Consider the following 12,572-nt stretch of genomic DNA (forward strand, 5'->3'; position numbering starts at 1 on the left):
AAAAAAATTATGTATTTTCAAAATTTTGTAAAAAAGTCAATAAGCTGGCAATCAAAGCTCAAAAATGTGAGATATTTTACCTAACACTTTCCTACATAATTTTTAATTTTTCTTTTTTAGTGACTTACAAAATAATTTTTAAAACTTAAAAAAAAACATTTTTCTTTAAAAAAAATAAATTTTTCTGCAAATTTTTTCAGATATTGTACCACCGAGCGGCAGCGCCACTCCTCGAACTACCAGGCGATCCGGCGAGCATGTCGCGAGCGGGGCTCCCTTTTCGAGGACCCGGATTTTCCGGCGGGTCCTCGCGCCCTCTACCACCACAAGAAGCCGTCCCTGCACCCCATCGTTTGGATGAGGCCCCACGTAAGTATGTTCTCAGTGTTTTTCAAATAAACCCACACGACGACTTAAAATAATTTAGTGGCGTGCGCGTCAAACGCCATAAATAAGCAATTAAAGGGAAAAACTAGTCTCAAATTACATCGAACAAGCTGCGAAAACGGCCGTATATTACTGGTGACTATTTTAACGATTGCTCACCGCATCAAGTGACTCTAAGAGTGGTTTTTTCGATCGTATCTGATGATTTTTTAACGACTTATAAGAGAAAGATTATCTGTGTACGGCAGCGACGAGTTTCAATTCCGACGATGCTATCGACAAAGTGGCCGTTTCCGACGTTTATTAAGGAAAAATAACGACAGACGCGAAGAATTCGCACTTGAGAAACTTAACGATCATCAAGGGATATTTTAATTGGGCGCTCAGCTCGCCTGCGACACAGATTGTAACCACTTTGTTTCAGTTTTATGGACGGCGAACTTTCCTTCGACGCTGAAAACTGAATCAGGAAAAATCCGTTTATTATTAAAATATAATTTTAAAAATTTTGTCAAAATTGCGCATCTGTACGATTTTTAGTAAAAAATAAAGTACTTCCGGTAATTCGACCCACAGTGATTCAAGAGAAATGTGATGCTTACAACTCTGCATTTTTTACTTCATTTCCTTTCAGAAAATAATAATTAATAAAAGTTATTGTTAAAAAATGGGATCGTGTTGGGAGAAGTAAATTGTGTCTTGTTATGAGTTTTGCGATTTTTCAAAATGGCAAATTAAATGAAAATTTTTCGATAAAAATTGAGTAAAATGTAGATAGTTGTAATCCTTAAATCATAGCCTTTGTAAAAATATGGTTTTATAGTGGGTTACAAAATTTAAACATTTTGCATAATTTAAAAACAAAAAAAAAAATCCAAGAATTTTATTCTTGACAAACGTCTACATTTACCTGGTACTGATCAATTAGTTTAAAAAAAAATACCTAAATAGTTTATAGCTGGAAAAAAACAGACGACAACGAATATTTCTCTAGAATCAGACATTTTGAATAAACTTGACAAAAAAAAGCCTTAGTATAAAGAATAAGCAACAATTTCGAACAAAAAAAATCAGTTTTATTTCATTAATCGAATTAAAAGTTTCCAAATGAGAAACTCAGAAAGCCGGAAATACCTCATTATAAAAAGAAATTTTAAAAGAAATGCAACAAAATACTGGTAATTTTTTTCAAAATTTTAGATTTATTGTTGTTTTTGTGATAATTTTGTATGTCTTTATTTTTTTTTTCTGTCCGTACTTCTTAAAAAATAAAAAATTTGATAATCAAAAAAATCGGAAAAAATAAAATATGGTATATTGTTTCGGATTATCGATGTTACACTGTATGTGAAAAACTATAATAAAAATATATTTCAATCTACATTAATATCTAAAAAAATCTTTTCACTATACACAGAACTGGTTTAAAATTTGCTTCCCAGATTCCTTAGTTTTCAGAGACGGTTTCTGATTTTTTTTATTGTATTATTATTAAAATTGATTTGAATTATAAATTGTGAAAAGAGTTTGAATTTCTAAAAGTTTGAAGTCAAGGCAAATTGTATTTCCAAATTGTTTGTAAGCATAAAATTTTAAGAATTCTAGTAAACACTAAACAAAATATCAGTTTTTGATAACTTATGTTCAAAAAATAAATAAATAATAATTATTAAATAATTGTTAATTTTTCAAAATATATTTTGTACCAAATGAGTCAAGTTTTATCGTTTGACAACACCTTTTTACAGTTAAACTCGAACTGTAGAAAAAAATTGTTTTTAAAGGGAAGAACATTTGTCTATTTTTTAAGTTGTTTATTTTTGTAGAAAAAATTTTTTAATTTTCTAATTTTTTTTTAATAAAATAAGTTTAACAAAAATGACTTTTATTCAAATCCTAGCACATTTTTCAATTCAATTTTTTGCATTTTTGATCATTAGGGTTAAAGTTATTTTTTTTAAGTTTTATAGGATAAATAGGTAGGTATGGTCAAAAATTTGTAAACTGCATAATATTTCAGAATTATTCGAACCTAAGTGGTAATTTTTTTTAGTTTTGCACAGTCATTTGTTTTCAGGACACAAGACATTTTTGCAAAAATTATTTTTTCTGAACTCAATCGTATAAAAATATAAAATTGTCTTTTATTCAAATTTTATTTTTTTTAAATAACATACAGAGTTTAACAAAAAGATGGGTGAAAATAAAGAAAATTATCCTATCTTACCCCTCCCTATACCAAGGTAGAGGACACGTCAAAGTTTAAAAATTATGTTCGTTTTTTTTTAACACCTTTTTAATCTCGTAATCGATTTTTGTTAAATTTAGTGCAAGCAATTTGATATCAAACCACATGTTTGGTTCTATTTCTTTTGTTTTATTATAATTTTTGAATCGGTCTTGGTCATTATTTATTATTTTCTTAAAATTGTATTAAAAAAATTTTTTTTGGCAAAACTAATTGATGAATGATACACCATAAAACCTTTTTTTCTCACAAAGGTTATCTACTCTATCTACTTTATATTAAAATTATTTTTTTACATAAATTGTAATTTTAACAAAAAAAAATCGCATAACTCAAAAACAAAATAATGTTTTGTTCTCAAACTACAATCACATTTTTTACATTACGTTAATTTAGATTAATTTTTATTTTCAAGAGGCAAATACTTAAAAAAAAACCTGGATCCATAGTTTTTGCTCAGCCTGTATAAACGTAACATATGAATTGTTTAAAAATCAAACAGAAATAAAATATAAAATGCAGAAATGTAGACATTACATTTCTCTTGAATCACAGTGGGTCGAATTACCGGAAGTACGGTATGTTTTACTAAAAATCGGACAACTGTGCAATTTTTACCAAATTTTTAAAATTATATTTTAATAATAAACGGATTTCCATACTTTGGCTTGGGGAATCTCCCCCCTTTGCGTTACACCCTGTTTAAACCTAAACTCATTTAATCTCAAAAAATTCTGATCTGAATTGACAGTTTGCAACAAAATGGCTTTATTCACTTGTTTAAGCCTAATTGGGTTTTCACTCAAGCATAAAGCTTTTACTACTGTCGCTGCTATCTATTTATATATGAAATTTGTCCATTGAACATTTCAGTAAGCACAAAATTGAACACAACAAAACAGTTTTGAACAAGTAACAGCAGTTTGTGATGAGTAAAATAATCGTTTGTTTGCGAACAAGTCCCCGTTTCTCGTCTAATTATTCTTCCGTGGCAATTAGTCCCGAAGTGGCACGCACATCTTGTTCTGTTGACCTCCAACAAGTGTCGCGTCCAACTTTGACCCGACATGATGACCAACTAACTCCCCGTTTGCAGGAAATGTGTCAGAGGCCGCGATTCATCAGCGACAACAATTCCGGTGAGATGCGATTCGCCGTGGAAGCGGGCGATTTGGGCGACCAATGGCTTTTGGCAGCTGTGGCTTCCCTCGCTTTAACACCTCGATTCTTGGACCGAATCGTGCCCCCGGATCAAGGATTCGACAACTCGCATAACTACTGCGGAGTTTTCAGGTACGGCGGCCTTTATCAGCGCAAATACCTAATAAATCTAATTAAATAGCTAGGCGAGCGTTTGCATGCTGCTCTTCCAAGAAACACACAGTATATCATAAACAATCATTTTTTACAAATGATAAAATGCATGAAATTATCTAGATCGTTGCGCGCTTTAATTTGTTTAACATGATTGAAATAACGATCGCGGGAACCAGTGGCGGGGGCAACGAATGAGAAACGGTAAAGGCGAATTTGGCTCCAAAAACTGGATTTTACCGTAGTAACTAACGAAAATACAGATCCTGAAAAGAACTGAAATTTGGTAATTTATTACTCAATAAAACATTTTATACATGAATCACGTCTTTAAATATTTTAATATAAAAGCAACTAAAAACGTAGGAGGACCAACGAATAAAAGCTTCTCTGAAGGATTTTAATTTTAAGAGTTATTGTGTATTAAAATATGGCGATGAGCACATTAATTTAAATAGTCATAAATATCTGAATATTTCATATTGAGCTCAGCATGTGAGCAAAAAATTTCGCTTTCTTTTGTGTAATAAATGGCTAAGACGTAACTAAAAATTCCGTTTTTTTATGGTAGAAAATACTTAAAAAAACTTTTCTAAAATAATTGAATTATTATCAAGTTGGCGCTGTAAATGAATTGTCCAAATAGTACTATTCAAGGTCTTAATTTTACTCCTTCAAAATTGTGCTAATGAAAACAATGTGTTCATGCAAAAATAATTTTAATCTTTAATAGACTAAAAAACAAGTTAAAAAAATGTGTTGTATGTTTTTGGTTGTAATAAATTAATGTTCCACTTAAACGTGCAGTTTTTCAAATTAAAAAATTTCATAAAAATATCCATTTTTCTAAAAAAATTATTACTATGTTTAAAAAAATAAAGAAAAAACTGTCTAAATTGTGAATTATGACACAAAAACAAATTATTACTTTCAATTTTAACTTTTCATTGATTAATTTATTAAAATAGATTTTATTTATTGTCTAGTTTAATTAATGAAAAACTTATTATTTTTTTACGATTTGTAGCACATTTTAGACCTCAATAGCACTTGTTTTTTTTATAATTTTTTTCCAAATCAATTTTACCGTTATGATGGAAAGCAATAAAAAGGTTGTTTAAAAAAAAATGTAAGAAATGTAAAAATGTGAAAAATGTTTGGAAATATTTCCTAAGGGAGATTAAATCCTCTGAAAATGAAAACAAAAGGTTTTATTTTCAAATCTCTCAGTAGCCGATTAAAGTAAATTTACAAGAAAAATTATCCAGGGTAATTTTTTGGTGCTGAAAATTGCTAAAAATTGTGTCTTAATCAGGAAAATCGACACTCTCTAGCTAACTTATTTAAAGAAAAAAAAAGTATTTTAGAAACGTTTTTTGAAATTTTTCCTTACAGATCCGTATTTGTTGATCAGCTTTCTTTAAAAAATGTTTCTTGTATTATTTTAGTACGACACATCGTTTTCGGAAAAATCGGGATTTTTTAAACTGTGCACTAACCTTAATTCCAAAAAGAATTTTTTCAACATTTATTCCATGTGACATTTTTCTCCGATTTGCGAGTTCTGGTGGGACACTGTATAATTTTTTTTTAATATTCAACAAAATATAGATAGTTGTAATTTTTAGATCTTTGTAAAAAAAATTACCATACCAACTATCTTATAGAAAAAAATTTTACTTTGAATAATCGGTCATTTTTTTGTTTGTTGTTTTTAGGTGATGATAAAAGTTCTCATAGCAAAAAATTGCTTGAGCTTTTTTCATGAGATATTGCTCTTTAAAGGTTAGATCTTTGGGTTAAGTTTTTGGCCATTCATATCATTAAATATCAACATTAAAGAGAAACCTGTTGAAAAAATTACCAATTTGTGTCTTATAGTGTATAAAACAGATAACAAACTAACCCATTTAACAATACATTAAATCTCAACATTGGAAACAAAATAATAATAATATGGAAATTGTCAGTTATGTTTTTTCTCAAAAAAAGCTTGAATAAAATCAAATCTGCATTCATTTTTATGCATGTCTGAATGTTTTCTATCAATATTTGAGAGTCGGTTTGATACTTTTGAATCACTCTGTATATGGAAATTATTTTTCTATATTGACTTACGAAATTTTTTAATGTTTTTTTCGGTATAGCATGTGTTTGAATTTTCAAACATTCTGTATATTCAATCTGAAATCGTCTCATGTGCTTATTACCGGTTAATGAGTCGTATGATTTCTCGTTAATTGAACTAAATTGCAAGCTTTGAAATCTGAAGTCTGTCCCGCATAATTATTATTTCATCTATAGCCTCACTTTCTCTTTAATTAATGAAGATGAGGAAGAAAAAAAAACACTTTTTTCTCCTCTCAATTAAAATTTTATAAAATAATTAAAAAAATCGTTTCAGAGTGCTGAGCTCCATTGTAATCTTTAGAATTTTTTGAAATCGCATTCAGAATGCATAAATAATTCATAGGTTGACGTTCCGTGAGATACTGCAAGCCATGACAAATATATTAAGGCAAATTACCATTAAATCGACTACAAATAAACATTTAATTTGGTATTCAATGCGATACCAAGGACGATTTCCGCTTGTGGAGTATCCTGAAATTTCGAATAAGAAAAATGTGAATCCGGCCCTGGTCGTATCCTTCCTCCGAGGCTTGAGAAATAATAAGTCCGGGGTGGGTGTACGCGTTCATTGTATTCACCATCTGGTAGGCGTTGAAATAATATCCAACCATTACCATTAAATTGAAAATCAATATTATTTACTCGTTCATTGTGCGCAAAGTAACAATCGAATTTTATCTAAAAACGAGATGGCGCTGATCGGAGCCCAAGGACACTCTGGATTTATTTAAGAAATGGTTGGGTGTTAATTTAGTGTCAGCACCCCCGCATTACATTCCTTAAGGCGGCTGAATGTCGTTCCTGATGTAATCCCCTGATAAATTCCGTTATTAACGACGCGATTTTGTAATTGCACCGCAGAGGAGGCGAGTGTTTATCAATGATGATTGGTGCTCGTTTTTGACCCTAAATGAGTTCTAATCTGATGGAAGTGTGTGTACGTCGTGAAAACTGATTGCAAAACGAACAATCTTAATCTCATTTGTACCGAGAACCGAGTTACTAACCGTTAATGCTGCGTTCTCACGGTCGCGTTTTTTCAAACACTTCAATTAAAAATCGACACTTCCAGAAACCCGCCATTGTCCAAACAACTACTATTCTCATCAGCGATTTTAACGCATGTCACAAATCATCAAATCGAGGAAAAAATCAACCCTTGTTGCTGACCACTAGTCATAAATAAGTCAATTACTGCACCTGAAACATTCAACTGCGTGCCATCATTGGACAATGGTCCTTAGAACAAGTCTGACACACGGTAAAAATGATGAGATATCTGCCATTGTAGCAGTCCTCGACTTAACTTGGGTCGTCCTGATGTCTAACTCAATCTCGTTTGTAATTCCAATGAGAAATAACTTGTGCTGTAGGTAATTGGCTCACTTTTATAAAATCTCCAGCGTTTATGGAATGGTTGGTACGCATGTGGAAAAGGACACAAAGAAATCGGCACCACTCCAGTGGCGCACTCGTCATTTTATCGCTTGCTTATCTTTTTTTAATTTTTAGTTCAAATGGTACAACAAAAATTTTTGTAATATTTTTAGTTATAATTCTCACTTTGTGCTTGAAACGCGTAAAAAAAATAAAACAAAATTCGTTTTTTTATATCCAATTCTTCAAAATTAGTGCCAAAATCTCTGTCACAATTGCTTTTCTCTAAATGTATAATTAAATCGTTCAAAACATTTTGTAAAATTGTCAGCACAACTATCAGCATGTAAAAATCAAAAATTTATAATCATTTTCAGTTTAATTCTGACCGCTTTGAAAACATATTTCATTGTTTGCTAAGAAAACCGAATGAGCCGAGCAAATAAAAAGTAATCGCGGCTAATTTAAAAAATCAAAAAATTAATATCGCCGTTAAAATTTCAGCTTCTTTTCTAAAATTAACGCTTTTTAGAAACAGCCGTAAGAAAGAAGTAAAATAAATATAAAAAAAAATTTTTTTATAAAATAAAACTGGCTATCCATGCCAAGTTGTCTCTATCAACACTAACTAGAAAGTTTGTTCTTTGTTCCCTGATTCGACTCATAATTTTCTTCATTATATTTTTTTAACATAATAGAAACAATAAATAAAATAAGGTCTAAACAGTTAAACAATATATGTATTACAAAAAAGAATGGATAAACGAAGATAAAATAAAAAATAAACAAGAAAGCAAAAACCAATCAAATGTTACAATAAATTATATCGTTGTGCTGTGATAAATAGTTATTGGAAAACAAAACCAAAATAGTCAAAATTTATACTCGACTAACTTATAAACTATTAAAATTTTTGAGATTCTCTCGACGCCAATCGATTTCCGGGAACATTTTACGTGTGTACAGTTTAAAACATTAACTATTTTGAACATATTTGAACCGAAATTTATAAAATAAAAGAGTAAAATAAGGTTTTGCATCTTTAAAAACTTATTTTTTTTTTTCCAATTCGTCCGAATAACTTCACTTTTTTTAGAACCATTTTGCAGAAGTGCAAAAAAGATTATGTATAATTTTAAAATTCTATTTATTTAAATTAATAAATTTCATATTTGAAAACTAAACGACTGTTTGTTTAGTGTTATTTTTTGTCGTTAAAATGTTTAATTTTTTGAATGCTTGTAGTGTAGTTACTAGTTAAAATACTGTTTGCAGTTTTTCGAAATTTAGTAATCTTATCTTTAACCGTATGTAAAAAATAAAAACTCCAATTTTTATATTTTTTTATAAACAAAAATAAAATAAAAAAATTACAAATTAAAAACCAATCAAACATTGCAAAAACTTGGTGAAAAAGAAGCAAAATGTCGCAAATTCTAGTTTGGTTCTAAAACCAACGACACTAATGTCGATGACTCAAAAACTAAGTGAGAATGGTGATAAAAAAAATTAAAACAGACCTGAAAGAAGAAAAAATTAAATAAGAAATTTGATTATTACTAATTAGGTATTGAGCGAATAAAGAGAAATAAATAAAGAGAAAAGAATATTTTTTTCAGATTTTTTAGATGCCATCTTTAGGCAATTTTGTTTTATTCACTTCTGACCGTTTTAAAAAAATAATGTAGAATTGGGCGGAGTCGGGAGTGAATGAATAAAAGAGAATTATCTGAAAATGGCTATCTAAAAATAACCGAAACTTGTGGCTAGTATAACAAAAAACTTTGAAAGAACAGGACCTAAGAAAATATGTTTTCCTTTTATTACCAGTATAATAAATAAATTTGATAATTGTTTTGCTTCAGATGTCTTGAATTTTCCAAAAAAAAACATTTCAAGAAACAAACAAAATTTTAATCAAAAACGGCCCAAATATTAATATTAATCTCAATTTTGAAGACAAAAATAGTGATTTCTATAATGGTTAAAAAAATACAAAAAATATTTAAACAAAAACTAAACAAGAAAATAACAGACAAAAAACAAAAACAGGAAAGTGACAATATCCCCAGGCGAATGTTTGTTGCAATATGCAATTTTCGATATTCTGGATCAATTTTTTTATTTCTCCAATGAAAATGAAATAGATAATAATTAGAACTAAGCAAAACAAAACAAATAAAAAATTATAAACTACTAATTGAAAGATAAGTTAAAATGATGACAAAAAATAAATTCAGCCCTGAAAAAAAAGAAAAAATCAGAAATGTTAATGTTGTGATATTTTAATTTTAGCTCATTTTTCAGGTTCCGTTTTTGGCACTTCGGCGAGTGGAAGGACGTGGTGGTGGACGACAAACTCCCCACTTTCAAAGGCCGCCTCGTCCACTTGCACTGCTCCAACACCACCGAATTCTGGGCCGCTTTGCTCGAAAAAGCTTACGCCAAGTACCAATCCCTCCCGATTTAACCCCAATTGACTTCTCTTGGTTTCAGATTCTACGGCTGTTACGAGAATCTGGCACAAGGTTCCACCACTCGAGCCCTTCAAGACTTAACCGGTGGCATCGTCCAAAGTTTCGGCCTCACTCATCAGGACCGTTTTTTGACATTTCAAGTGTTAAACAGCGCTGTTCCGAGATCTAGTCTACTGATCGCAACTGTCACTCAGGAAAAAGAGAATAAAAGACAGTTGAGGTTGAGGAATGGGTTAATCACCCAACATGCATATAGTGTGACGGGGTTGGCGAGAGTGAGAGGGCCTCAAGGGGAGACACCATTGGTAAGACTGAGAAACCCGTGGGCGAGGGGGGAGTGGACGGGGGCGTGGAGTGAGCGGTCATGGGAGTGGGATGGGTTATCTACCAGAGATAAGGAGTTGTTAAGTGTGCGAGTGGCCAACGATGGGGAGTTTTGGATGTCGTTTGAGGACTTTTCCAAGCATTTCACTCAATTGGATTTGGTCCATATTGGCCCTGATGATTGGATGATGGAAAGTGCCTTACACTCGAAACAACCATGGAGGGCGGTGTTGGCGAGGAGGAGATGGAGGGCGGGGTATAACGCAGGGGGCGGGCCTACCTACATTGACACAACTTCAATGAATCCCCAATTTCACGTCCAAATACCCAGAACTTCAAGCAATAAATGTCACGTGGTAGTCTCAATTACACAAAGTTACGAAACCAACGTTCTAGATAGCAAGAAGAAAAAACCTCTATATGCCATAGGGTTTGCCGTTTATGAAGTACCTCACTCCATGCAAAGGCTAACTCCTCATTTTGTCTCAGAACAAGTTAGTGTTGAAAAAACCAAACAATTTTAATTCTCTTAATCAATTTTAGAAACCCCTAGATGTTACAAACCACTCAGTTGCTAGAGAAGTCGTAACTTTCTTCACTTTACCCCCTGGTGACTACATAGTAGTACCCCAAACCAACATCCCCAACTTGGACGGAAAATTCCTCTTGAGGGTTTTCACCGACGAACAAAGCAACATTTGGGAAGTAAACGAGGACAATATGATCATCAGAAACATATCTTCGGAATTTATGGAAGAAACCGGACCTGTTACGGTACTTAAACCAACAATTAGTAAAAAATAATTAAAAAATTCTAGCCCGAAGGCAAGTCAATTTTGTCAAAACTCCTCACTAAATTCCCCCCAGAAGTTGATGCTAGTCAGTTACAAAAAATTCTGAGGGCCCATTGGAAATCCTACTTGTCCGAAAAACCATCTTTGGAGCTTTGCAAAAGCTTGATTATGTTGCGGGATTACAATATTAGTGGCCGAATCAATTTAATGGATATTCCTGTGTTGATGCATATGCTTCAGTTTTGGAGAGTGAGTGATGTGTTTTCAGTTTTCAGTTATTCATTGATGCTTTCAGTGCGCTTTCCAGAAATTTGAGCGAGGTCATGGCAATGGTAAAACTTCCAGTTATCATCTTCGGGCGTTGTTATGGGAGGCCGGGTGTACAGTTAGCAATAAAGTTTTAGAATGTTTGGTTCTCAGGTTTGCCAAAAATCGGATTTTGACCACAGAGAACTACGTGATGGCCTTAGTTCGGTTACATTTAGCCCATGAAAGGTACCATAACATTGATACGAAGATGAAGAGCAATCCTTTGTCTTTAGAAGAAGTAAGTTGGGCCTTTTTTGTGCTGATTTAATAACATTGTGATTTTAGATGATCTTGATGACTATTTATTCATGATAGCTTTCCGGTGATGTGTCTAGAAGCCAAAGAATCTTCCCTCCAGTCTGATTGTAAATAAAATGTGCAAATATTCCCTATTTATTTATTATTTAAGTACAATCATGTAAACATGCAACTAATATATGTTTCTTTAGCGTTGAGAGTTTTATTTTCTTAGAGATTGGCAAAAAGTAAAACCATAAATATTTTTCAAATTCTAAATATTTAGTTTAAGCCGTAAAGTGAGGGTTTACGAGATATGTTTATAAGCAATAAAAAATTATACTTAAAACTTTGAACCTAAAAAAAGATGCGCAATGAAAGGTTCTATCAAATGGGATGGTCAAATTTGATTTTGGCGATGTCAATTTTCGTATCTCGCTTAGGAAAAAAATTACCTACCTGATTATATATTTTTAAAATCTACACATTAAATTGAGATGTATGAGGGGTGACACGATAGGGTTGTCTTTGGTTTGAAAAACCCACCCCTAAATTGTTTTTTATGATTTTCAACTTCAACAAAATTGTCATACAGTAGGGTTATAAGTGCAGAAGAAAATCCCATAGTTTGATATTTTTTGGTCGACTAAAAACAGAGATTTTTTTTGATGGGACGTCCACTATTTGAATCTCGTAATTTTTCTGAATCTTGTAAATTAATATTATAATCTTAGAACAACTCCGAAGGTTCTAAAAATAGCAAAATTTATGAAATCTTTGCCCGCGACCGAAAAGTAATAGTAAGCATAAACTTTGATCCTAAATAAAAATATTGTTAAAATTCCCTGACCTGAAAAATTTTTTCAAAAAAGTGGGAGGTAGTTAACTTTGGGTTTGGCCCAATAACGTTTTACACAACATTTTTGCACTTTTCTAAGTCTCTTCAACCCCTAGAGGTGCATTTTCTTGAAT

At 31.6% G+C, this 12,572-nt stretch overlaps 1 protein-coding gene across 1 annotated transcript in view; it reads left to right on the top strand.

Moving 5' to 3' along the window:
• The window catches only part of LOC123016325 (calpain-9-like), a 44,994-nt gene extending 33,181 nt beyond the window's left edge, over positions 1 to 11,813 (top strand). Inside the window, exons 4-11 of the mRNA XM_044416654.1 lie at positions 201 to 369; positions 3,732 to 3,928; positions 9,767 to 9,907; positions 9,956 to 10,754; positions 10,804 to 11,034; positions 11,079 to 11,303; positions 11,350 to 11,601; positions 11,649 to 11,813. Of these exons, the coding sequence (XP_044272589.1) occupies positions 201 to 369; positions 3,732 to 3,928; positions 9,767 to 9,907; positions 9,956 to 10,754; positions 10,804 to 11,034; positions 11,079 to 11,303; positions 11,350 to 11,601; positions 11,649 to 11,675 (2,041 nt within the window). The 3' untranslated portion in view covers positions 11,676 to 11,813. The remainder of the gene's footprint in view (positions 1 to 200; positions 370 to 3,731; positions 3,929 to 9,766; positions 9,908 to 9,955; positions 10,755 to 10,803; positions 11,035 to 11,078; positions 11,304 to 11,349; positions 11,602 to 11,648) is intronic.
• The last annotated feature ends 759 nt before the right edge of the window (positions 11,814 to 12,572 follow it).

Source organism: Tribolium madens, unplaced genomic scaffold (assembly GCF_015345945.1).
Source record: "Tribolium madens isolate multiple individuals breed KSU strain unplaced genomic scaffold, Tmad_KSU_1.1 Scaffold_1;HRSCAF=32;Tcas5.2_LG8, whole genome shotgun sequence".
In the NCBI taxonomy this organism is placed as follows: Eukaryota; Metazoa; Arthropoda; class Insecta; order Coleoptera; family Tenebrionidae; genus Tribolium; species Tribolium madens.